This window comes from Oncorhynchus nerka, linkage group LG14 (assembly GCF_034236695.1).
Source record: "Oncorhynchus nerka isolate Pitt River linkage group LG14, Oner_Uvic_2.0, whole genome shotgun sequence".
Classification (NCBI taxonomy): domain Eukaryota; kingdom Metazoa; phylum Chordata; class Actinopteri; order Salmoniformes; family Salmonidae; genus Oncorhynchus; species Oncorhynchus nerka.
Window position 1 is genome coordinate 69,221,284 of NC_088409.1, and position 27,893 is coordinate 69,249,176.

General features: G+C 43.1%; 1 protein-coding gene across 1 annotated transcript; it reads right to left on the bottom strand.

Moving 5' to 3' along the window:
- Nucleotides 1-64: 64 nt before the first annotated feature.
- On the bottom strand, nucleotides 65-27,816 carry LOC115141764 (protein unc-119 homolog A-like). Its single transcript, XM_029680942.2, has 5 exons — nucleotides 27,344-27,816; nucleotides 4,885-4,998; nucleotides 4,241-4,334; nucleotides 3,265-3,437; nucleotides 65-3,134 (listed from the first exon to the last, which is right to left on the bottom strand). The coding sequence occupies exons 1-5, from the start codon at nucleotides 27,630-27,632 to the stop codon at nucleotides 3,022-3,024; spliced, it is 783 nt and encodes a 260-aa protein (XP_029536802.1). The 5' UTR covers nucleotides 27,633-27,816; the 3' UTR covers nucleotides 65-3,021.
- Nucleotides 27,817-27,893: the final 77 nt, after the last annotated feature.

Sequence of the window (27,893 nt, forward strand, 5' to 3'; positions counted from 1 at the left end):
TATTGTAGCTGGTGTCATTGTTTTACCATCTTGGGTATCAAGTGAAAAAAGACCACAAGTCGCATTTCAAGACTTCCCAAAAAAATCACATATATTTATTTCTCTGAGTGGCATTTCAACTGTCCAAACTTTACATCATTTAAATTTACAATAACCACATTTCTTATAAATACATCTGCAGATCTCTTGAGACTAAATATGAGCTGGATATCAAAATGAATATCTGGTTGTGAGTTCATATATGACTATCCTTCGCCTACTTTTAACTCGTCAAAGTGGCTACTTAAAAAAATACTTTAGAAGATAAAACTATGAGTATACGTAAATAAACACGACTAGGGTTGCAAAATTCCAGTAACTTTCCTAAAATTCCCAGTTTTTCCAAAAATCCATGTTGGAAAATTCCTGGAATCAGGCTGGAATAAGAAATCTAGGAATCCTCCAAAAGGGACTTCTGGAAAACCAGGGAATTTTGGAAAAGTTGGAATTTTCCAGCCCTAATACGACACATTCACATTAAAAGAGTACCTGTCCCATTCTACGATGTACTGTATGCTAATGCAATTCAACTGGTTTCTACTGGTATGGTGATCAACAAAGAACCTCATCAAACGGCAGGACTGTTCCTTTCAGGGACAACAAATCATTCAGAGCTAATAGCTATTTATTAGAAATTCAAGAAACTTTTTTTGACTTTCTTTAAGAGTAAAAAAAAGTAGCAGAACCCTAGTAGAAATATATAGGTTCTGCTTGCTCGACTAGAATACATGTTTTGATGATGTCAGAGAATTGTGTGTCTGTGTCACTTGGTAATGCGACAGACAGCTGGTCTGTCTGTCTGTCTGTCTCTGTTGTTTAAATAGCTACAGTACCAGTCAAAAGTTGGGACACACCTACTCCTTCAAGGGTTTTTCTTTATGTTTTACTATGTTCTACATTGTAGAATAATAGTGAAGACATCAAAACTATGAAATAACACATATGGAATCATGTAGTAACCAAAATATATGATATATTTTAGATTCTTCAAAGTAGCCACCCTTTGCCTTGATGACAGATTTGCACAGTCTTGGCATTCTCTCAACACGCTTCACCTGGAATACTTTTCCAACAGTCTTGAAGGACTTCCCACATATTCTGAGCACTTGTTGGCTGCTTTTCCTTCACTCTGCGGTCCAACTCATCCCAAACTATCTCAATTGGGTTGAGGTCAGGTGATTGTGGAGGCCAGGTCATCTGATGCAGCTCTCCATCACTCTCCTTCTTGTTCAAATAACCCTTACACGGCCTGGAGGTATGTTTTGGGTCATTGTCCTGTTGAAAAACAAATGATAGTCCCACTAAGCGCAAACCAGATGGGATGGTGTATCACTGCAGAATGCTGTGGTAGCCATGCTGGTTAAGTGTGCCTTGAATTCTAAATAAATCACTGACAGTATAACAGCAAAGCACGCCCACACCATCACACCTCCTCCTCCATGCTTCATGGTGGGAACCACAAATGCGGAGATCATCCATTCACCTACTCTGCGTCTCATAAAGACACGGCGATTGGAACCAAAAATCTCAAATCTGGACTAATCAGACCAAAGGACAAATTTCCACCGATCTAATGTCCATTGCTCATGTTTCTTGGCCCAAGCAAGTCTCTTCTTATTATTGGTGTCCTTTAGTAGTGGTTTCTTTGCAGCAATTTGACAATGAAGGCCTGATTCACGCAGTCTCCTCTAAACAGTTGATGTTGAGATGTGTCCGTTACTTGAACTCTGTGAAGCATTTATTTGTGCTGCAATTTCTGAGGCTGGTAACTCTAAAGAACTCATCCTCTGCAGCAGAGGTAATTCTGGGCCTTCCTTTCCTGTGGCGGTCCTCATGAGAGCCAGTTTCATCATAGTACTTGATGGTATTTGCGACTGCACTTGAAGAAACTTTTAGTTCTTGAAATGTTCTGCATTGACTGACCTTCGTGTCTTAAAGTAAAGATGGAATGTAATTTCTCTTTGCTTATTTGAGCTGTTCTTGCCATAATATGGACTTGGTCTTTTACCAAATAGTGCTACCTTCTGTATACCACCCCTAACCTGTCACAACACAACTGATTGGCTCAAACGCATTAAGAAGGCAAGAGATTCCAGAAATGAACTTTTAACAAGGCACACCTGTTATTGAAATGCATTCCAGGTGACTACCTCATGAAGCTGGTTGAGAGAATGCCAAGAATGTGCAAACCTGTCATACTGGAAAAGGGTGGCAACTTTTTTAAACACTTTTTTGGTTACTACATGATTCCATATGTGTTATTTCATAGTTTTGATGTCTTCACTATTATTCTACAATGTAGAAAATAGTCACGTAAAACCCTTGAATGAGTAGGTGTGTCCAAACTTTTGACTGGTACTGTAAATGTCAATGAGATGATGTGCAGAAAAGCAGACACTCTATCTCTCTTTCTCGCTCTCTTCATTTTTCTGTCTCTTCTTATCTCTCTCTCCCTTTCTCTTTTTTTCTTTAGCTGACTGACTGAGAACTCACTGACTAGACATTCAATCTCACTCATTGTTACAGGCCCTTATATACTCTACTGGTTGTGCTTTTATTTTGTCTAGATCAGGCCACATCAGACGTGTCCCATAGCGAAGGTCTGTGTGTGTTTATGTATGCTAGACTGTGTACACATCTATAACACTCTCTATCAGACACAGAAAGTTGAGAGGTCATTGAAAGAGACTGGAGTAGGGGAATGCAATTGAGGGGATAACAAGCAATGGAGGAATTCTGATTGGAGAAAATAAAGCTGCTGAGAGTGCGAGGCTGTCCATCAGTCCTGCTGCTTGTGACCTGTCAGTCCGTCCATACGTCTGTTTGTCTGTCTGTCTGTCTGTCTGTCTGTCTGTCTGTCTGTCTGTCTGTCTGTCTGTCTGTCTGTCTGTCTGTCTGTCTGTCTGTCTGTCTGTCCATGGTCCTATGGTGGGGTGGGTTAGAGTTGGATTGGGTCTAGGTGTCTAGGGAAGTCCTGTGCTCCTACGGACTCCCACTGTAGGAGTAGTCTGCCTTGTTGTGCATCACCAGCTTGTTGTCCACAAAGTAGAAGCTGTCGGACTGCGTTTTGTATGGGTGCAGGATCATCTCGCGCACTGAGGAAAAAGAGGAAGGACACATCAGTGTGTGTGTTTGAGTGAGTGTGTGTGTCATATGGGTACAGGAAGTGCATGTATGCACGCGTGCTATGCCTGTGTCTCTGTTTCTACGTGTGTCTATACTCACTGATGTCCTCTGACAGAGGGGGGAACTCGTAGATGTGTTCGCAGGTGTTCTTGCTGCTGGGCATACAGAAACCAAACTCAAAATCAAAGCTTTTGAGGAGCTGCTCTCTGAAGTAGTGCCTCTCAATCATCCTGAAGTTGTTGATGGGCATGTCTCCCACAGTGAACTCCACACTGTGTGAGAGAGGACAGGGGGACAGAGCGATCTGATAAACTATTGGAAACACACTTACACATCATTTGTTTGTTATAGTTTGTTGCAGAACCAAAGTGTAATTCCATGTTTCCTCATTTCCCCCCTCTACAGTAGCCCTTTCTTGCATTCAAATGACTAGTGGCCTTGTGTGGAATGTCATTCATATTTTTCATAATTTCATAATAAACATTAATTTAAATAAACAGCAGAAAATCTGGTGTTTCGATGCCAAACTGTTTTGCTGTGTTTCAGTCTTCTGTGATGTATATAAAGTGTAATATTGGGATGAAAACTCCAAATGTAAAAATGTAATACATTTCAACTCTATATCTGACATGGTACAGGTGTCTTCTTTTTTTAAGCCCATAGCCATGTGTGTGAGGTGTATTCGTTGGTTCCAATGTAGATGTGTTTAAGACTACCAATAAACACTCTGTGAGACCCTGATTTAGCCCACTGCAGTGAAACGTTCATTAATAACAACTGGCCTGACTGTCCTTTTTCTCATCTCTCTTTCTTTCTCCCTCACCCTGCCTCCTTTTTTCTCTCTCTCCCTCTCTCTTTCTCCCCCTACTGTGTAGCCTTCCTGCCTCCTTGGTATCTGTCACACACAAACATGCACGCAAGCACGTAGGCACGCACACACACACACCACCTCTCACTCTCTGAGAATAGCCCTCCCCATCTGTCTCCTCTCAGAAGAGAACAGCAGGGCACTGAGTGGCCACCGCTCCACCATCCTTACACACCCACACAGGCGGCCATCTTAGCTGTGACTTACGTGGCGCCGACCTGGCGCAGCTGCAGGAAGGCAGGGGTGAACTGGTAACGGACGAAGCGGCCTCCGTTGGGGTCAAAATCCTTCTTTTCGCCTGCTGCCATAGTGTCACAAAAGATACCGCGTTAACAAGCCTGCTGTTTTGAAGCACAGTCTCTCTGCTGTGTACCTCTCTGAATAGACACTGTTTCAGGGCCTTAGATGATCAATTCACACAGTGAAATAACACCTTCTTAGTAGAGACCAAGCTAATAGGAGTAATTTGTTCATGAATCATGCATATTACTGCCTGGGCCTAGTTAACCCAGAGGTATATGCTGCTCACACATACAGTAGGTCTTAAAACCTCTTCGTTATCAGAGGCTATGACCTGTAGTTTAGTGCCACAAGTCATATATCCTAGGCTCTAATAAGAGAGAAAATTGTTAACATTTATATAAGAATATGAATATGTTAGGGAACACAAATACTAATGGTTATATTTAGCACAGAACAGGCCTATTACTGAGCTGGTGCTGTTGGTTTGGTGATCTCACCGTCCCTGTCTCCATGTCTTGATTAAATATATTACCAACATATAGCTCATACACAGTACATGCATCTAATATATGTGCTGTTTAATATGGTAGTTTCGACGTAGCCCATACCAGGTACAGGGGGTTTAGTGATCTCAAACAGCACCGTCCCTGTCTCCATGTCTCGGATCTTGAACCGTGTGAAGTCGATCATGTGAACGTTCTCCTCTGGGGAACATAGGTAGTCTGAAACAGAAAGGGGACAGAGCACATTTTAGTCTGAATACAGGAGGGCTACATACTCTACAGAACACCTTTCAGTCTGAATACAGGAGGGCTACATACTCTACAGAACACCTTTCAGTCTGAATACAGGTGGGCTACATACTCTACAGAACACATTTCAGTCTGAATACAGGAGGGCTACAGGAGGGCTACATACTCTACAGAACACCTTTCAGTCTGAATACAGGAGGGCTACATACTCTACAGAACACATTTCAGTCTGAATACAGGAGGGCTACATACTCTACAGAACACATTTCAGTCTGAATACAGGAGGGCTACATACTCTACAGAACACCTTTCAGTCTGAATACAGGAGGGCTACATACTCTACAGAACACATTTCAGTCTGAATACAGGAGGGCTGCAGGAGGGCTACATACTCTACAGAACACATTTTAGTCTGAATACACGAGGGCTACATACTCTACAGAACGACTTTTAGTCTGAATACAGGAGGGCTACAGGAGGGCTACATACTCTACAGAACACATTTTAGTCTGAATTCATGAGGGCTACATACTCTACAGAAAACATTTTAGTCTGAATACAGGAGGGCTACAGGAGGGCTACATACTCTACAGAACACATTTCAGTCTGAATACAGGAGGGCTACATACTCTACAGAACACCTTTTAGTCTGAATACAGGAGGGCTACATACTCTATTGAACACATTTCAGTCTGAATACAGGAGGGCTACAGAACACATTTCAGTCTGAATATAGGAGGGCTACAGAACACCTTTCAGTCTGAATACAGGAGGGCTACATACTCTATTGAAAACATTTTAGTCTGAATACAGGAGGGCTACATACTCTACAGAAAACATTTTAGTCTGAATACAGGAGGTCTACAGGAGGGCAGAACACATTTTAGTCTGAATACAGGAGGGCTACATACTCTACAGAAAACATTTTAGTCTGAATACAGGAGGGCTACAGGAGGGCTACAGAACACATTTCAGTCTGAATACAGGAGGGCTACAGGAGGGCTACATACTCTACAGAAAACATTTTAGTCTGAATACAGGAGGGCTACATATTCTACAGAACACATTTCAGTCTGAATACAGGAGGGCTACAGGAGGGCTACAGAACACATTTCAGTCTGAATACAGGAGGGCTACATACTCTACAGAACACCTTTCAGTCTGAATACAGGAGGGCTACATACTCTACAGAACACATTTCAGTCTGAATACAGGAGGGCTGCAGGAGGGCTACATACTCTACAGAACACATTTTAGTCTGAATACACGAGGGCTACATACTCTACAGAACGACTTTTAGTCTGAATATAGGAGGGCTACAGGAGGGCTACATACTCTACAGAACACATTTTAGTCTGAATACATGAGGGCTACATACTCTACAGAAAACATTTTAGTCTGAATACAGGAGGGCTACAGGAGGGCTACAGAACACATTTCAGTCTGAATACAGGAGGGCTACATACTCTACAGAACACATTTTAGTCTGAATACAGGAGGGCTACATACTCTACAGAAAACATTTTAGTCTGAATACAGGAGGGCTACAGAACACATTTCAGTCTGAATACAGGAGGGCTACAGGAGGGCTACATACTCTACAGAAAACATTTTAGTCTGAATACAGGAGGGCTACATATTCTACAGAACACATTTCAGTCTGAATACAGGAGGGCTACATACTCTACAGAACACCTTTCAGTCTGAATACAGGAGGGCTACATACTCTACAGAACACCTTTCAGTCTGAATACAGGAGGGCTACATACTCTACAGAACACATTTCAGTCTGAATACAGGAGGGCTACAGGAGGGCTACAGAACACATTTCAGTCTGAATACAGGAGGGATACAGGAGGGCTACAGAACACATTTCAGTCTGAATACAGGAGGGCTACATACTCTACAGAACACATTTCAGTCTGAATACAGGAGGGCTACATACTCTACAGAACACATTTCAGTCTGAATACAGGAGGGCTACAGGAGGGCTACAGAACACCTTTCAGTCTGAATACAGGAGGGCTACATACTCTACAGAACACATTTTAGTCAAAGGAATGAACAGTAGAAAGACTATGTATACTTTCACCATACGTTTGTTTACATTCATGAACATTCTTGAATTGTCAACCTCTTACATACAAATAGACCAGAAATATTTAAGATATTAGTGTAAAAGTTCACTTTTATCAAGTAAAGGAATATAAAAGCATGAAACTTGGTACAATTGTACATCTGGACTACAAGTAATGATCTCTATGTTATAAGACAATTATGCAGCTGTTACAGCCTTGTGCACAATGATTAGGCTCTTCCAAAACATGTCCCTTCACTAAGCACTCTGACCCTGCCCCATCCAGCCACTTGGCCAGCCTGTCAGATCCTCACCTAACAGAGAGACAGAAAGAGCTATTTTTACTCCTCTAATCTTTGCATCTGCCAAGATGTGACACTGACAATAACCACAGTCTTATAGTCACTGGAGAACTTCTCTGTGATAACATGCAGGCCCACAGTGTTTTGTGTCACACTAACAGAACTGACCGTTTGGAATCTGAGACACTTCTATAAGGCCCTCTCACAGAACTGACCGTTTGGAATCTGAGACACTTCTATAAGGCCCTCTCACAGAACTGACAGTTTGGAATCTGAGACACTTCTATAAGGCCCTCTCACAGAACTGACAGTTTGGAATCTGAGACACTTCTATAAGGCCCTCTCACAGAACTGACAGTTTGGAATCTGAGACACTTCTATAAGGCCCTCTCACAGAACTGACAGTTTGGAATCTGAGACACTTCTATAAGGCCCTCTCACAGAACTGACAGTTTGGAATATGTGGACAGGCAAAACAATTAGGACAGAAATCGAACACTAACCAACACGTCTGGTTCCAATACGGCTCAGTTGGTTGGAGCATGGTGTCGGCAAAACCAGGGCAACACCAGGGTGCCAGCCAACTTAACCTAAGGTTCGGGTCGAGGGTACTGTACGCTGATCCCACACTCCAAAAGGGTTCTTCGTCTGTCCCCATAAAATAACCCCTTTTGGTTCCAGGTAGAACCCTTTTTGGTTCCATGTAGAACCCTCTCTGTGGAAATGGTAACACATGAAAACCAAAAGAGTTCTACCTGGAACCAAAAGGGTTCTTCAATGGGTTCTCCTATGGGGAAACGCTAAGAACCTTTTTAGGTTCTAGATAGCACCCTTTTTGCAGATCTGTGCCCAAGGGACAGCATCTACAGCCCTGTGGCATACACTCACCTCCCCACAGGCTGTGGATTAGGACTAAGAGGCTTACATTGTTTCACCGTCACATGGACAGATTGGAAGACGCTAAGGGGATTTGGGGAAACTATAGCTTTTGCTGTATTATAACCCCCATTCCTCCGACACCACCCCACAAATTGACCACTGCACACCTTTCATACACCCCTCCCTACCTGCATCCTATTAAAAACTACAGGTGGGCACCTGCCTCTAAGCCTTTGATATAGTTTCATGTCAAAACTGTACTGAGGTAGAATAGTAAGAGCACATTCTAGTAAGATTTTAGTGAGCCCTCACACACACACACGCACACGCACACACACACACACACACAAAACATACACTGTGTGCACAGACACACGTATGCACGCACACAAACACTCTCTCCCCCCCTCTCTACTTACCTAAGGAACCAGGAACCAGATGGACCAAACTGGCTAGCCAATGGCCAGGAGATATTTTTAGCCTTCCTTTTACCTAGCTGTGCTACATGGAGAGAGGGGAGGAGTCTGAATGTGTATGTGAGTATGCATGGTTTTGTGTGTGTGTGTGTGTGTGTGCATACGTGTGTGTGTGTGTGTGTGTGTGTGTGTGTGTGTGTGTGTGTGTGTGTGTGTGTGTGTGTGTGAGAGAGAGAGAGAGTGGAGGAGGAGGGAGTGATGGACTCAAAGGGCCTTCACACAAATCTGCTGAGGTCTTAAGGCGACGCCCCCTGTTCCTTGCCCTGGTGTTGTTAGGGTCATTAATATAATTGGCAGCAGGCTTTGGACTCTTCTGTGTGTGTGTGTGTGTGTGTGTGTGTGTGTGTGTGTGTGTGTGTGTGTGTGTGTGTGTGTGTGTGCTGTGCAGATGGCAGTAATTCCCTTGTGAGTTGTGACTGGGTCTCCTGGCTACTTTCCATCTCACCTACTACCCACCTATCATTATAATCCACACCACAGAACTACTACACCTTCAGATAGGTAAAAACGGTGTATACTGCATGTGTGTGTGTGCGGGCGTGTGTATTCTCTACTGGTGGGGCAATGGACATTTTTAATAGGTAAGGCCAGGGGTCTATGTCTAAGGCCAGAAAGGTTATCTCAGGTGAGAGTACAGTTGATGGGAAAGCACTTAGCACTGGGACATAACCGGAAGTCAGTCCAGCCCCACCACATCACATGCCTGCTGGAATAACAGGCCAGTCAACAGATGTACTGTACATGTAAGCAGCTCTCCAACTTAAACCAGCAACCACAAACTGTCATTTTTACTTCTGAGGCCAACATACTGTAAGCTCTGAGGGTTACAAAATAACTCCAATTGATGTGAGGCTCATCTGTACTACTGAACTATGGCAAGTTTCAGGTTTTATTTAACAAATGCACAAGTACAGTGACATGCTTTACTTGAAATCCCAATCCAACAGTGCTGTACTCAATATCAAACTAGTATAAAAAAAAAACTTTTAAAAAAACTACAAAACACAAAAAATAAGACAAACACAGACGAATGTCAGCTATATTCAGGGTCAGTGTCAATACCAAATTCACAATGTGCAGGGATACTGGAGTATTGAGGTAGATACACTGCATTACCAAAAGTATGTGGACACCTACTCGTTGAACATCTCATTCCAAATTCATGGGCATTAATATGGAGTTGGTCCCCCCTTTGCTGCTATAACAGCCTCCACCCTTTTGGGAAGGCTTTCCAATAGATGTTGGAACATTGCTGCGGGGACTTGCTTCCATTCAGCCACAAGAGCATTAGTGAGATTGGGCACTGATGTTGGGCGATTAGGCCAGGCTCACAGTTGGCATTCCAATTCATTCCAAAGGCTTTCGGAGGCGTTGAGGCCAGGGCTCTGTGCAGACCAGTCAAGTTCTTCAAAACTAATCTCAACAAACCATTTCTGTATGGACCTGCTTTGTGCATGGGGGCATTGTCATGCTGAAACAGGTAAGGGCCTTCCCCAAAGCACGGAATCGTCTGGAATGTCATTGTATGTTGTAGCATTAAGATTTCCCTTCACTGGAACTAAGGGGCCTAGCCCAAACCATGAAAAACATCCCCAGACCATTATTCCTCCTCCACCAAACTTTACAGTTGGCAGTATGCATTTGGGCAGGTAGTGTTCTCTTGGCATCCGCCAAACCCAGATTTGTTCGTTGGACTGCCAGATGTTGAAGCGTGGTTCATCACTCCAGAGAACTGCTCCAGAGTTCAATGGCGGCAAGCTTTACACCACCCAGCCGACGCTTGGCATTGTGCATGGTGATCTTATGTTTGTGCGGCTGCTCGGCCATGGAAACCCATTTCATGAAGCTCCCGAAGGACAGTTCTTGTGCTGAAGCTGCTTCCATAGGTAGTTTAGAACTCAGTAGTGAGTTTTGCTGCAAAGGACACACTCTGCGCTTCAGCACTCGGCGGTCCCGTTCTGTGAGTTTGTGTGGCCTACCACTTAGCGGCTGAGCCGTTGGTGCTCCTAGATGTTACCACTTCACAATATCAGCACTTACAGTTGACCGGGGCAGCTCTAGCAGGCCAGAAATTTGACTCTAGCAGGGCAGAACAACTGGCTCGTTGGAAAGGTAGCATCCTATGATGGTGCCACGTTGAAAGTCACTGAGCTCTTCAATGAGGACATTCTAATGTCAATGTTTATCTATGGAGATTGCATGGCTGTGTGTTCGATTTTATACACCTGTCAGCAACTGGTGTGGCTGAAATAGCCGAATCCACTAATTTGAAGGGGTGTCCACATACTTTTGTATATATAGTGCACCTGTATGTGAATAACACAGTGATTTAGTGGTAAATGTGGTAGATAAACAAACGGTAGCAATATTGAGGGTTGTACAGTACAGTATATCTTAAATAATTGTCAATGACCATTGAGTTCAAACACTAACTTAAAGCACTTAGGCTAACCTTTTGCTCATTTGTCAGCACAGGTCATTCAGGTTCAAATCAGTATAAAATAATACTATTCAAATTCAAAAGTTTCTGTCCCCTCAATAATAAACAAAGAAGTATAGAACAGACATACAGTGTTAGAATGTAGATATTCATAACAAAACACTACAGACAATTACTGCTCTATAACATTATTGTAGGTCAGTTATGAGTGTAGTGACTGAATGACCTTAATGTGCACTCTGATGCCATATGGTATAGTCGATGTCATCTAACTACCTAACACGTTACATCAGAGACCAAAGCTGTGTCCAGGCATCAGCTAACAAGTGGTAGAGCAGGTTAGTGCGGCCATTAGATCCTCATCAACATACAGTACAACCATGCTGCAACGCAGCGCCATTTAAATACAGTGTTGGAAAAGTCCAAATTCAATCTCTGGTAGAAAAAATTATGCCGCGCCGTCCGCAAAATTGTAAGAAATTATGTTATTGTGACCATTCTATTTCTATACTAAGACGTCCCTTTTCCAATCTGTCAGTCAATCCCAAAGGCTCCACCCACATTTTTACAGCCATGACAACCACAACCACAGTATGTTGGAAAGGAAGCTGTTGTTACCCTGGCAACACTGGCACTATGTTCTTGGCACACGGTAGCCTTGCCTTCTTTACTGTGACTGTGATGTCTGATAAGAGTGATGTTCTCAGAACATGAGACGGCTACAGATCAGCTAGCTAAACAGGAGCTCAGGAGCAAATTGTATGTGCCCCACTACACTTACTGCAGTGCAAAGGCTGCATCTCAATAGTCGTCCCCACAACCCATAGTACAAAGAAGGCCGCATCTCAATAATCTAAAGTGGCTTCCTCCCCTTTACTGATCTGAACACACATGCAAAATAAATTATGGAGGATACCAACTGAACCAGGAAATTGCTTTCACCTGTTCAGTTCATTCATGTCAGTGTAGATTTTCTTCTCCACTATGCAATCTGGTTTCTGAGCTGGTCATGGGTGCACCTCAGCCACGCTCAAGGTCCTAAAATATATCATAACCGTCATTGATAAAAGACAGTACTGTGTAGCCGTCTTCATCGACCTGGCCAAGGCTTTCGACTCTGTCAATCACCACATTCTTATCGGCAGACTCAATAGCCTTGGTTTCTCAAATGACTGCCTCGAGTGGTTCACCAACTACTTCTCAGATAGAGTTCAGTGTGTCAAATCGGATGGCCTGTTATGTGGACCTCTGGCAGACTCTACGGGGGTGCCACAGGGTTCAATTCTCGGGCCGACTCTTTTCTCTGTATGTATCAATGATGTCGCTCTTGCTGCTGGTGATTCTCTGATCCACCTATATGCAGACAACACCATTCTGTATACATCTGGCCCTTCTTTGGACACTGTGCTAAGAAACCTCCAAATGAGCTTCAATGCCATACAACAGTCGTTCCGTGGCCTCCAGCTGTTTTTAAATGCTAGTAAAACTAAGTGCATGCTCTTCAACCGATTGCTGCCCGCACCCCACTGGCTCCAGGTCATCTATACGTCTATGCTAGGTAAAGCCCCGCCTTATCTCAGCTCACCGGTCACCATAGTAACACCCACCCATAGCACGTGCTCCAGTAGGTATATTTCACTGGTCCCCCCCAAAGCCAACACCTCTTTGGCACCTTTCCTTACAGTTCTCTGCTGCCAATGACTGGAACGAATTGCAAAAATCACTGAAGCTGGAGTCTTATATCTCCCTCACTAACTTTAAGCATCAGCTGTTAGAGCAGCTTAACGATCACTGTACCTGTACACAGCCAATCTGTAAATAGCACAGCCAACTACCTCATCCCTATATTGTTACTTAACATCTAGCTCTTTTTGCTCCCCAGTATCTCTACTTGCACATCATCATCTGCACATCTATCACTCCAGTGTTAATGATAAATTACAATTATTTCACCTCTATGGCCTATTTATTGCCTTTACCTCCCTACTCTTCTACATTTGCTCACACTGTACATAGATTTTTCTATTGTGTTTGTTTATGTGCAACTCTGTGCTGTTGTTTTTGTGGCATTGCTTTGCTTTATCTTGGCCAGGTCGCAGTTGTAAATGAGAACTTATTCTCAACTGGCCTCCCTGGTTAAATAAAGGTGTTCTCAACTGGCCTACCTGGTTAAATAAAGGTGTTCTCAACTGGCCTACCTGGTTAAATAAAGGTGTTCTCAACTGGCCTACCTGGTTAAATAAAGGTGTTCTCAACTGGCCTACCTGGTTAAATAAAGGTGTTCTCAACTGGCCTACCTGGTTAAATAAAGGTGTTCTCAACTAGCCTACCTGGTTAAATAAAGGTGTTCTCAACTGGCCTACCTGGTTAAATAAAGGTGTTCTCAACTGGCCTACCTGGTTAAATAAAGGTGTTCTCAACTGGCCTACCTGGTTAAATAAAGGTGTTCTCAACTAGCCTACCTGGTTAAATAAAGGTGTTCTCAACTGGCCTACCTGGTTAAATAAAGGTGTTCTCAACTGGCCTACCTGGTTAAATAAAGGTGTTCTCAACTAGCCTACCTGGTTAAATAAAGGTGTTCTCAACTGGCCTACCTGGTTAAATAAAGGTGTTCTCAACTGGCCTACCTGGTTAAATAAAGGTGTTCTCAACTGGCCTACCTGGTTAAATAAAGGTGTTCTCAACTAGCCTACCTGGTTAAATAAAGGTGTTCTCAACTGGCCTACCTGGTTAAATAAAGGTGTTCTCAACCGGCCTACCTGGTTAAATAAAGGTGTTCTCAACTGGCCTACCTGGTTAAATAAAGGTGTTCTCAACTGGCCTACCTGGTTAAATAAAGGTGGAATAAATACAAATAAAAAACAACTGTGGGAGAGGAGGAGAGACTATTGAGACACACCCAAAGTGACCAACACTCCATTGCTCACCACAAAAGATGACAATGATAATACCACTACATTATCTGTACCCAGACGGTGTGAAAAGTTTCATAGAAATAAATGTACTCTACGAAACAAATTTCACACCCAACAAGTCACCAAAAAGCCCTGTAATCACAGCTCCTAAATGTCTCTCCATTCTTTCTCCTCACTGGGTAAGGCCTGCACGTAGATAATAGATGGACATACGTCATAGCCGCTGTTAAAATCCTAACAGACCTCATCCGCTGTACTTTTGGGGTGATTTAAATGATCATTGTGTATATTTCATCACAGGGAACGACAACACAAGATTGTGATTTACGCCTAAAACATTGAGAGAGGGACAGAAAGATGACAAATATGTCATGAATCATCGGATTTAACATGAAGAGGTTCCACTTTCTATTCAGCTGAATGGTTATCCTTGAAGAGGAGGATGAGAGGAGAGGAAGGAGAGAATGAGTGGAGAGGTGGGAGGAGAGGAGAGAAGAGGAAGATTATACATTGTAATTGAATGTTAAAACAGTTTTGTTCATTAACCGCATCACAGCAACAACCTGGTCCATGATGACATTTACCAGTATTCCCTGGAGTAACTAGGCTAATCAAGCTATGGCTTCATTTACAGAGAAAACCATTAAAAATACATTTCTACAATGAACTGCATGTTACAATACATAACCGTCTGAGTAGAGACAGCCTATTGATGTCATTGAGCAAGGTGGTCCAGGTGATCTACGCATCTATGGAGGGTGTATGTGTATGTTCAGTAGGGTGTGACTGTCCTCTCAGTCTGTGTTCTATGGGCTGCTGCTGCTCCATATGCTGAAGGGGATCTAGTTGTGATGCCTATGTGTGGTTCTGTCTGTGCATGTGTGAGTGTAAGGGACCCTGCTCTATGAGTGTTTGAATGTTTATGACTAATATGTGGCCATGCGCTGTGTGTGTATGCGTGTGTGTGTTCCTGCGCGACTGTGTGTGTCTGTGTGCTTGCTCGTTTGTGTGTCGGCAACTCGGTGGCAGAGAGTTGCCGGAAGGCTCTGAAGTGTCAGCGTCACCCAGGTTCCCTCTCTCTCCCTCCCTCTTTCGCTAACCCTCTTTTTCTCTCCCTCACTCTCCCTGAGAGGAGCACACCTCTTCACTTCCTTTTCCTTTAACATCATCACCTAGCAACGCTCGTTCTGATGCTGTGCCAGGACATTTTGCTTTCTGCTCCACCTCCATCCATCCGTCCCCCCACCCCTCATCCACCCCCCCCACCCTCCCTCCCTCCCCCCACCCCTCCCTCCATTCATCCCACCCCCCACCCCTCCCTCCATTCAACCCACCCCCACCCCTCCCCCAACCCCTCCCTCCATTCATCCCACCCCCCACCCCTCCCTCCATTCATCCCAACCCCCACCCATCCCTCCATCCCTCCCCCCACCCCTCCCTCCATTCATCCCACCCTCCCTCCATTCATCCCACCCCCACCCCCCACCTCTCCTCCTGCTCTACCTTTCCTCCCCTCCACCTGCCCACTGTGCATGAACAAAATACAACAAAACACGAAACGAAACAAAGCAGAGCAGAACGACTCATGTTAGGGTTCATTCAAATGGTAATGAAACGCTATCAGCTGGCCTCAGATCTGTTAATGCTGTATAGATATGGTCGTTGTCATGAAAAAACAAACAGATCTGGGATGGTGAAATGGGATGATGAAATGCTACATTACAGTGATCTGATAAAGTGGTGTCAGACCACTGGGCCTCCTGCTGTGAGTGTGTGTGTACGGACGCGTGTGTCTCTGCGTGGCCGTGTGTCTTTCTTTGTCTGGTACTTAACGGGAGGTAGTCTAGTGGTTAAGAGTGTTGGGCCAGTAACCAAAAGGCTGCTGGTTTGAATCCCTGAGCTGATAAAATCGGTCTGTGCCCTTGAGCAAGGCACTTAACCCTAATTGCTCCTGTAAGTCGCTCTGGATAAGAGTGTCTGACAAAATGACTCAAAAGGCTTCTTTCTGCCTGTAATACATTACAGAGTGATGCACAACACCTTCAGATATGTCTTGGAACAGATGTGTCAACATACAACATGGCACATTGACATGAACTCCACATAATGGGAATGTGGGTTTTATGCAGGTTCTATGCTTTATGTACAGTCCTTATATTCATACACAGTAGACGACAAGGCTACAGGATATGATAGAGCCTCAGGTTATTCCAAAACTGGACACACAACAGCATGGGCTGACAGTGATCTGCATTTCTTGCCTCTAGTGCTTCAAAGCTCACTGAAGTATTGCAGAGGAGTAAAATTAGACTCAGTCTTGAGTCATGCTGTTCTTACAGAACGGACCTGTTTTGACACAAGATGGTCGTTCGTGGCATTCATCAACAGCAAGCGATGGCCATATATAGTTCTTATGGAAATGGACCTGTTTTAACACAAGATGTCTGTTTATGGCATTCATCATCAGCAAGCGACTGGCAGCCATTTATAGCTCCTAATCCCCCAGATTAGCCAGGAGGAGTTAGAAGACTTTTCAGCCACAAGCTTTGTTCACATCTACCTTTTTCTTTATTTTGATTTGAATCGAGCTGTCAATCAATGTGGATAATTAAGTCATGTTATTAGGCTATTAAATAGAATAAATAAAATATGGCCCATAAAATACCCAAGGACATCTGTTCACAGGACATGTCGAAAACATTTGACAGTCTCCCACAGGAACAAATCTACATTTTTAAATGGCTGTTCATTTCAGGTTGATAGTAATAGGCTTTTTATCATGCTTCTTCACACAACATGTCTTAAATATGCTGCCTGTAGGCTACTGGCTTGCAGCCTGGCTGACTGTGAGTTGATTGGCTGGCTGGCTGTGAGGTTTATTGAAAGGTTGTGTTTTTATTTAACAGCTGAATGCAGATTAGATTTCCTCCCTCCTCTTATCTTCCTCCTCAGCCCCCGCTCGGTCTGCCGTTCGGTCAGAGTGAAAAAGCAGCTTGATTTTTTAAAGGGCATGAGTGAGAGAGCTTGTGTCTGTTTGTGTGCATAATGGTCTGGGGGAGAGGTATCAGGAGGGTTTACGCGTTAATCACCCTGATAGTGTCATTGCGCAAAATGGTACGCAGCATCATCTGAATATGTGTGCAACAAAAGGTCAACATTCACCTTCTGCTACCATTTCTGTCAAGCCGTCTACACATACAGTTTGACTCATATGTTTGATAAATCCAACGTTTGCACCACACAGAACGCACTGCAACTGCCTCTGCAACGCAATGCTGTAAGTCAAACGCAGCATTCCATTGGAAATGAATGTACTTCTGGTGTACTAAAACGCAATGAAGCTGTCGGTGTGATCGAGGCATTCATGTCTGAATTTGAGCTGCAATTGGCTGTGAGAGAAGTGTTGCTGTGTGGTTGCGGTGCAGAACACACTAGCTCTGTTCACAAGCCCTGTGAGTGAACACAATGTTCTGTTGTCCTAGGCGCTACATCATGCTAACCACACACACTAGGGTAACCAATCGATTGCCACATCTATAAAGAAAAATGCATTCCAAATGGACCCCAACACAAACACACCTACACTATCTCACGCACACACACACACACACACACCCCCACCACCACACACTCACTCACTCACTCACACACACACACACACACACACACACACACACACACACACACACACACACACACACACACACACACACACACACACACACACACACACACACACACACACACACACACACAGATGCATCTTCAACAGACAGTTAACTGTGTTCCACTTCAAAAAAGATAGAGGAAGTGGACCAACTGTGTGTCTACAGTAGCCTATAACAATATGTGACGGTAAGATGTTGACTATAAAAATAGGCCTATTTTAAACACACACAAGGTAGACCTACTAAGTGATAAGAAAATGTCTATCATTTTGTTTTGATTCTAACAAACCTTCCTATGGTGTTTTGATGAAAGCAGTTTGTTTACTGGTCATAATTTGAGGACCTACATCGGTTTGTATTTAGCAGTCAATCCCTCACCCCCAGAACAAGCTGAGGAAGGGGGTGAAACATTTAGAAATAAGTTACATCCTCCTTTATTCATCTGCTTTAGAACTTTGAGAATGAAATCCATTTGATCAGAGGCGGAGCTTTAGAGGCCACAGTATAGGCTGCTACAGGTTCATACACTGCTTCAGCCAACCAGGAGCAAGCACAAACACATACTAGGAAGTGGAGGATCAAAGGAAAGGCTCTGACCCTACCCTTAAGCTTACAATAAGCATATTGTAGAGCAAAACAACTGTCACATTATAGCCAAGTTTGACTTTGCAGCTTGGCCATGTAGACCTAGTTGGAGCCATGTTTTAGGGCCATAGGCAAAATAAACAAAGCCCAGGAAGCTCCAGTTACACTGCAGTAGCACATCTCTCTGACAGCTTTGCTCTGATATCTACCATCTACCACTACAGTACTTCACTGGCCCCCAGGGTCACACTGCTACCAGTTGAGAAAGAAAAGGCAGGCGGCCATTTTAAACTCTGCTCTATGTTGATAGGATTCTGTGCCAAACGTCACAAAGAATGGAGGCAAATTAAATGAACATGGCTGGGTAATATAGAAAGACTGTCTGTTATGTGTTATTGTACCGTAGGGCTGTATTAGCTTGAATGCGAATCGTCTCAGTTCACGTCATCCCATTCAGAGGGTGAACACACACACACACACACACACACACACACACACACACACACACACACACACACACACTCACACTCACACTCATAGCGGTATGACTAAGCTCATATATTCCTCCAGGCTCTCTTTCCACTATGTGGCATACTGAGTTTACCGGTCTGTCTGGAAACAGATTTCCCTACCCCAGCACTTAAGGCATAGATACATTCAAATATCATGTCAACCTTTTTTCAGACCTGCATCATAGTAACACATATCATCAGACTGGTATAACAACAGTCTGTCTGACAATAAAGGCTTTGTAATACATGTTTTTACCACTGTATCTTCTATTAGGCAGATTAATCATTATTTTAATTATGAATTATTTTGGGGGGTTTTGCTTTTGTAATACATAATGTTGAGGGCCACTTGGAAATGTCATGGTGGGCTGGATACAGCCATAGGGCCGAGGGTTGTGTGTCCCTGACCAAAGGAGTCCAGCCCGCACGTGCACACACACATCAGATGACAATGAGTCAATGGCTTGCTGCTTTCAACAAGGAATGGTGCATTCTCAATACCCCAATGTGCCACTCAATAGATAATACATTTTGTATCACTTAGGCCTATCCATTGACGAGTTTCACAGCAAATGAAAAACATTGACAGTCAATGACTTGCGTTAATTGTTAACCTTCAAATCAACAGGCAACTGCTTTGTTATACTATAGATAACACTTATTTAATCAGATTGGAGTTGCTTTGACCCAAGTGAGGAACAATATCCTCACCACAAGTCATCTATCTACCTCCAAAAACTAGAAGAGAGGAGAAGAGAGAAAAGCACGGGACAGGAGAAGAGAGGACAGGGGAGGAGAGGAGAATAAAAGAGGACTCTCCTGCCCATTGACATCAGATGAATGGCCCCCATAGAACAGTAGCTTACCTTGTGACAGATGCAAAGAGCAGATTTAAATTAGGCCACACAGATCAATGTTAATTAAAGCTCCAGCAATTGTGGTGACAGTCAAATCCAGAGACTGTAAATACAGTCAAGGGGAAAATACAGTTAGAGAGAAAGGTTGTTGTTTATCAGATAGGCAGTGATGCAGTGTTTCCCTGGCTTTAATTCAATGTCTCTGTGATAGATGGAGACACCGAGAGACTGTATAGGAGCTGGACATGAAGTGGGTTGGACTTACTGAATAAGTGATTCATTACTGGAGAGTTAATATACTTGCATTAATATACTTACAGTAATATACTTACAGTAATATACTTACAGTAATGTCTTTCATATGCTCATTTGAAGAAAAGACAATTACATTACACTGCAGACAAATAAACACTCACAATGAGTGATGAGGACTGGACAACGAGGTGAGGACTGGACAACAAGGTGAGTAGGTGTAATAAATAACAAGCAATATCTAATATAGAGCATAGTACTGTTCCTTTTTGATGTGGCTCGACAACTACAGAAAGAAGTCAATAAGTGTGAGAAAAAATGCTATAATTCTATATTTAGCATCTCATTATGTCACCTAAGGACAACTGATTGAAATGGCCTGTATTCAGTCTGTCTGAATCTGATGTGGTGAGACAGAGACATGCCAGTATACAGGCTGGTTCCCCACTTCACCCCACACACAAAGAGCAGCCCAGTCCGCCTGCCAAAAGCCTGTTGTTCTATTGTTTAGCTACCTAGGATGACCTTTCAAGAGTGGCGGTCTATATTCAAGCAATTGCTTGTGTGGTGAGACACTTCCTGCGTGCCAAAAGCCAGTTGGGTTAGTATTGGCTGACTAGAGTGGAATGAGCTATTCCTGAGGACGGATTCTCCCTGGTGAACAATCCGAAGCAATTATGACTAATACTATCACAACAAAGTCGGCCACCTGACTACATTTGAGTAATAGGATGACATCCAAGATTGTGTGAACTAGCCACATCAAATGTAAAAAATGTATCTGTTCGATGTGTGCATGTGCCAAAGAGATAATGTGAATCTGTCTCCAGTTTCCTTTAGAGATTGTTACTCATAACAGTATGAAATATACAGTGCCAATCAAAAGTTTAGACACATCTACTCATGTGTAGAATCTACTCACATGTACTCTACATTGTAGAATAATAGTGAAGACATCAAAATTATGAAATAACACATATGGAAACACCAAAAAAGTATTAAACAAATCAAAATATATGTTATATTTGAGATTCTTCAAAGTAGCCACCATTTGCCTTGATGACAGCTTTGCACACTCTTGGCATAGACATAGGAACTGCAATCTGGGCCCTAATAAATCGGGTTTCCCATAGAAAAACATTAGGAAACACAATGACCTCAAAAATAAATTTCCCTGGAGAGATTGTGCTCGAGTTTTCACCTGCCAAATCAGTTCTGTTATACTCACAGACATTATTTTAACAGTTTTAGAAACATTAGTGTTTTCTATCCAATACTACCATGCATATGCATATCCTAGCTTCTGGGCCTGCGTAACAGGCAGTTTACTTTGGGCACGCTTTTCATCTGGACGTGAAAATACTGCCCCCTATCAAAAAGAAGTTTTAAACACACTGTGTTTGTCTATTGTTGTGACTAAGATGAAGATCAGATCAAAATGTATGACTAATTTATGCAGAAATCCATGTAATTCCAAAAGGTTCACCTACTTTTTCTTGCCATTGTATATGTCAGTTGTTTAGCTGGAATGGAATGCTCGTATCCTGTATATTTGACTGTGACGTGGTTTTCTAACCTAGCGATCTTAACATCAATGCACTTACTTGTTGTTCAGGATAAGTATCAAATGTAAATGTTTTACATACAGATCTCATATTACTGTATTGAATGTTTTTACATTTTAATATCGATTTCATAAATGTACAGTATCATTTGTACATTCATTTAATAAAAATGCAGTTATTTATTCAATTGACTGTGTAAAACCTAGCAGTACTACTTCTTTCTCTGACAGTGAGGCAGATATACAGGGCATTCGGGAATGTTTTAGACCCCTTCCCTTTTTTACACATTTTGTTACGTTTCAGCCTTATTCTAAAATGAATAATTTTTTTTTTTAAATCCTCATCAATCTACACACAATATCCCATAGCGGCAAAGCGAAAACAGGTATTTAGAAATGTTTGCACATTTATTTAAAAAAATTAAAAAACAGAAATACTTTATTTACATAAGTATTCAGACCCTTTGCTATGAGACTCGAAATTGAGCTCAGGTGCATCCTGTTTCCATTGATCATCCTTGAGACAAGGACTTGAGACAACTTGATTGGAGTCCACCTGTGGTAAAGTCAATTGATTGGACATGATTTGGAAAGGCACACACCTGTCTATATAAGGTCCCAAAGGTGACAGTGCAAGTCAGAGCAAAACCAAGCCATGAGGTCGAATTAATTATCTGTAGTGCTCTGAGACAGGGAAGGGTACCAAAACATTTCTGCAGCATTGAAAGTCCCCAAGAACACAGTAGCCTCCATCATTGTTCAATGGAAGAAGATTGGAACCACCAAGACTCTTTTTAGAGCTGGCTGCCCGGCCAAACTGAGCAATCGGGGGAGAAGGGCCTTAGCCAGGGAAGTGACCAAGAACCTGAGGGTCACTCTGACAGAGCTCAGAAGTTCCTCTGTGGAGATGGGAGAACCTTCCAGTAGACAACCATCTCTGAAGCACATCACCAATCAGGCCTTTATGGTAGAGTTGCCACACGGAATCCACTCCTCACATAAAAGGCACATGACAGCCCGCTTGGAGTTTGCCAAAAGGCACCTAAAGGACTCTCAGACCATGAGAAACAAGATTCTCTGATCTGATGACACCAAGATTGAACTCTTTGGCCTGAATGCCAAGCGTCACGTCTGGAGGAAATATGGCACCGTCCCTATGGTGAAGCATGGTGGTGGCAGGATCATGCTGTGGGGATGTTTTTCAGTGGCAGGGACTGGGAGACTAGACAGGATCGAGGGAAAGATGAACGGAGCAAAGTACAGAGAGATCCTTGATGAAATACTGCTCCAGAGCGCTCAGGACCTCAGACAGGGGCGAAGGATCACCTTCCAACAGGACAAAAACCCTAAGAACACAGCCAAGACAATGCAGGAGTGGCTTTGGGACAAGTCTCTGAATGTCCTTGAGTGGCTCAGCTAGAGCCCGAACTTGAACCCGATGGAACATTTCTGGAGAGACTTGAAAATAACTATGCAGCGACTCTCCCCATTCAACCTGACAGAGCTTGAGTGGATCTGTAGAGACGAATGGGAGAAAATCCCCAAATATAGGTGTGCCAAGCTTGTAGCGTCATACCCAAGAAGACTTGAGGCTGTAATCGCTGAAAGGTGCTTCAACAAAGTACTGAGTAAAGGGTCTGAATACTTACAGTTGAAGTCGGAAGTTTACATACACCTTAGCCAAATACATTTAAACTAAAATTTTCACAATTCCTGACATTTAATCCTTGTAAAAATTCCCTGTCTTAGATCAGTTAGGATCACTACTTTATTTTAAGAATGTGAAATGTCAGAATAATAGTAGAGAGAATTATTTATTTCAGCTTTTATTTCTTTCATCACATTCCCAGTGGGTCAGAAATGTACATACACACAATTAGTATTTGGTAGCATTGCCTTTAAATTGTTTAACTTGGGTTAAACGTTTTGGGTAGCCTTCCACAAGCTTCCCACAATAAGTTGGGTGAATTTTGGCCCATTCCTACTGACAGAGCTGGTGTAACTGAGTCAGGTTTGTAGGCCTCCTTGCTCACACACGATTTTTCAGTTCTGCCCAAAAATGTTCTATAGGATTGAGGTCATGGCTTTGTGATGGCCACTCCAATACCTTGACTTTGTTGTCCTTAAGCCATTTTGTCACAACTTTGGAAGTATGCTTGGGGTCATTGTCCATTTGGAAGACCCATTTGCGACCAAGCTTTAACTTCCTGACTGATGTCTTGAGATGTTGCTTCAATATATCCACATAATTTTCCTACATCATGATGCCATCTATTTTGTGAAGTGCATCAGTCCCTCCTGCAGCAAAGCACCCACACAACATGATGCTGCCACCCCCGTGCTTCACAGTTGGGAGGGTGTTCTTCGGCTTGCAAGCATCCCCCTTTTCCCTCCAAACATAACGATAGTCATTATGGTCAAACAGTTCTATTTTGGTTTCATCAGACCAGAGGACATTTCTTCAAAAAGTACAATCTTTGTTCCCATGTGCAGTTGCAAACCGTAGTCTGGCTTTTTTATGGCGGTTTTGGAGCAGTGGCTTCTTCTTTGCTGAGCGGCCTTTCAGGTTATGTCGATATAGGACTTGTTTTACTGTGGATATAGATACTTTTGTACCTGTTTCCTCCAGTATCTTCACAAGGTCCTTTGCTATTGTTCTGGGATTGATTTGCACTTTTCGCACCCAAGTATGTTCATCTCTAGGAGACAGAACACGTCTCCTTCCTGTGCGGTATGACGGCTGCGTGGTCCAATGGTGTTTATACTTGTGTACTATTGTTTGTACAGATGAACGTGGTACCTCCAGGCGTTATGAAATTGCTGCCAAGGATGAACCAGACTTTTTTTTCTGAGGTCTTGGCTGATTTCTTTTGTTTTTCCCATGATGTCAAGCAAAGAGGCATTGAGTTTGAAGATAGGACTTGAAATACATCCACAGGTACACCTCCAATTGACTCAAATTATGTCAATTAGACCATCAGAAGCTTCTAAAGCCATGAGGTAATTTTCTGCAATTTTCCAAGTCAACTTAGTGTATGTAAACTTCTGACCCACTGGAATTGTGATACAGTGAATTATAAGTGAAATAATCTATCTGTAAACAATTGTTGGAAAAATTACTTGTGTCATACACAAAGTAGATGTCCTAACCGACTTGCCAAAACTATAGTTTGTTTACAAGAAATTTGTGGAGTGGTTGAAAAACAAGTTTTAATGACTCCAACCTAAGTGTATGTAAACTACTGCATGATGTGCCTTCTACATAGCCCCCTATGATCCCTGTTCATTTCCTTATATCATGAGCCCCATGCAGCATACATACAGTACACTGATAAGAAACCATTTCTCATTTCACAAAACACTCTCTCTCCATGGGCTAGATGACATTTATTTTCCTCATCATGCCTGTCTCAGAGAAACAGTGTGTCTCCCTCTCTTACCAGCTCTGAGCCACTGTGTCTCCCTGCAACCCCAAAATGGATGCAGTTACCTCCCAAAGCACTGCCATGAAAGTCATTTACACAGCAAGCCTTGTCATTTTCTCCTTCAGTCTTTCACTGGTTATTTCTCCTCCATATACTGGCAGTTCAGCAAAACATTTACAAAATAAAAAATTTTGGTTCATTAATTCTGATATAAAAGGAGTAGGAAAACCATAGGACCAAATTCAACACGACTGCATGTCATAAAGGACGGGGGTGAAAAAGAGGACAATGATATTCTATACAATGATCATAAATCAAACAAGTATCATGCCATAGCAGGTGGCTATCATAAAGCATTTGTGAGAGAAATGCCATTAATGCCATTTGATCTATGGTTTCCTGAATGTATCCTACACTGCAGCTATGGTGGCTAGAGACCAAAACACAATGTCAGAGACCGTGAACACAGCAAATGTAACACATACAGTATCAGCTAAACCTGCCTTCTAATCAGAAATGATATACCTTGCGTTCTTCATTGAGTGTTTTGTTGCATGCTGCTTGACTCTGAAGCATTAATTAACTAGAGTCTAGCAGGTCATTGAAGTGCCACATTCCCTTCCTTTCTGACATAATCCAGATTAGATGTCAGTGGAGAGCAGATTACCACTATGCAGCCTTCATCAGTGATTTCTGTATTATATCGCCACTGCAGCCCGACGCTGCTCTTCTGCTCTTCCTCCGGGGGTTACAGAACCAAACAGCTAACACTATCGGACAGGGACGTGGATTAAAGGGATGATGTCGGCGGGCTAGTGTGCCTTTTGGGATGAGAACTGCTCCGGATGATGAGAAATGCCCTTTGCTTATAGCAGAGACTCTGGATAGTAACCAAATCATTCAGACACAAGCCTGTATGTATATTGTAATGACTCATCGTACATGGAGGCTAAGGATAAAGGCTTTATTACCATCTAGCTAACCAACCGCCACAGGATATTAGTTTGTGATATAAAATAGAACTAGAGTGTCAATATGGATGCATCCCAATTCTCCAAAGTGGCCTAGACGTCAAGTGCATACAGAGTAGTACCGTAGTATACCTGGCCTTCCTTCTATTGTACTGTATATCCTCTACTGATGTGAAAGGCGTATTGATGAAAGCAATATAACAGCCACCTGGCTATACACTTTGTGAGGCGGACGCAACTGCTTTTAACCTGAGGAGCAGACAGGACAAAAGACACTTGATAGAACCAGGATGCACTCAGGTGGTTGACATGAAGATGGCCACATTAAATGTATTTTACAGCTCACCAGTCACCAGTAGCCTAGTGTGAATGCAGAAGGAACAGAGAGAGGATGTGTTTTATACAACAACAACAAAACATATATATTTTGCAACCCAAATGGCACCCTGTTCCCTTTATAGTGCATTACTTTGACCAGGGCCGTAGTGTTCTGGTACATTGTTTTGCATTATTAAGATAATAGGGTGCCATTTGAGATGTCTCTATTGCGTGACTGTAGCTGTGTTGTTATGTGCTGTAACAAACTAATGCAGATCTTTAAACAGGTTCTGACCGTCTCAATCGGCAGGCACAGAGCACTGATCACCTGTTACCTAAGAGGAAACAGTTTCTTCAGGTTCGGGAAAGGATTTAGGAAAAGTCCGATTTTAATTTTTTCATCAAGATGGACAACAGGGGGCATTAGAAAGAACAATCACATTAATACCTGCCTGTCTGGTTTAAAATGAATATTTACACACTCTCTCTCTCTCTTTTGCTTCCTGCAACCTTCTCTCTCTTTATCCCTCTTTGTAGCTCCCCCCCTCTCTCTCACACACACACACACACAGGGTTGTGTGCATACCTATGTACCGACTACTAAACCTGTCTGAGCTAGAGGCTGATAACCTACTCTCCTGTCTTATATCATTATCTATTATGCCCAGATTGCCCACACAGAAACATTCAAGTATACATGTCGTTAGAATATAATTCCACTAGCCTATATAATCTGTATTTCCACCCCCACAAATATCCTACTGTAGCCTAATGTCCCGCTATGTCGTTGTCCAATGCACTGGAAGTATACCCTTGAAAAATAACAAACATGGCACTAGGGCAACTAATATGTTACTACGCGGATGGATAAATGGATGGATGGCTGCCCGTTAACAATGTAACGTTGTCGCTGTTGACCCGATGCTTCATGCCAGGCAACAGAGCAGCAGGTGCGCTGCGCCCAGAACCGTTCAGGTAGCTGTGAAGCTACCCGTAATACCAATTAGTAGCCTACTTACTTTCGGTTCAGGTAGCTGTGAAGCTACCCTTCAGACCAATTAGTAGCCTACTTACTTTCGGTGATCTTTTGTAACCCAAGTACATCCTCAGGGGATATTACGGGGTTTCTTAGCAACTCGTCTTCACTTGTAACCGGGACCCCAGCATCTGTCGAGTTGCAGCCTTTCTTCACTTTCATGGCCACGAGCGGTTGGGGTTGCGACTGCCGTGAACTAGTGCTGCTGCTGCTCTCGAGACCTTCGCTGCCACGGTTCGTATTATTAGTAGCTGCTTTCCTCGCACTGGCGTTAGGTGCGTCCTGGCTATTACACACAGCCTCTGTGCTGGTACAATAATAGCTCATTCTCCGTGCCTCCTCCCCCTCCCGATCTGGGGAAGATACAAATCAGTCTCTTTCCCTCCCTCACCCAAGGCTCAACGTCTCTCACACTCGGTATTTAATTTAAATCCTCAGTTCTTTAAACCCGTCGGTCCGTGACTGTTTGTGTGCGGCGGCTGAATAGCCCTTGCGATTGGAGCGCGCGTGCGGTGGTGATGACGGTTTACATAATGCAGAACGAGAGAGGAAGGGGAGGATGCGGTGGGTCGTCAGCGCTCATACGAA

What these genes read in the sequence shown, in the direction of transcription:
- LOC115141764 (XM_029680942.2), bottom strand. Translation starts at nt 27,632, where the DNA reads ATGAGCTATTATTGTACCAGCACAGAGGCTGTGTGTAATAGCCAGGAC. An exon ending in CTGCGCCAGGTCGGCGCCAC is followed by an intron (nt 3,438 to 4,240) that starts GTAAGTCACAGC and finishes TCTCTCACACAG; the next exon opens with TGTGGAGTTCACTGTGGGAG. An exon ending in CCCTCTGTCAGAGGACATCA is followed by an intron (nt 3,135 to 3,264) that starts GTGAGTATAGAC and finishes CTTTTTCCTCAG; the next exon opens with TGCGCGAGATGATCCTGCAC.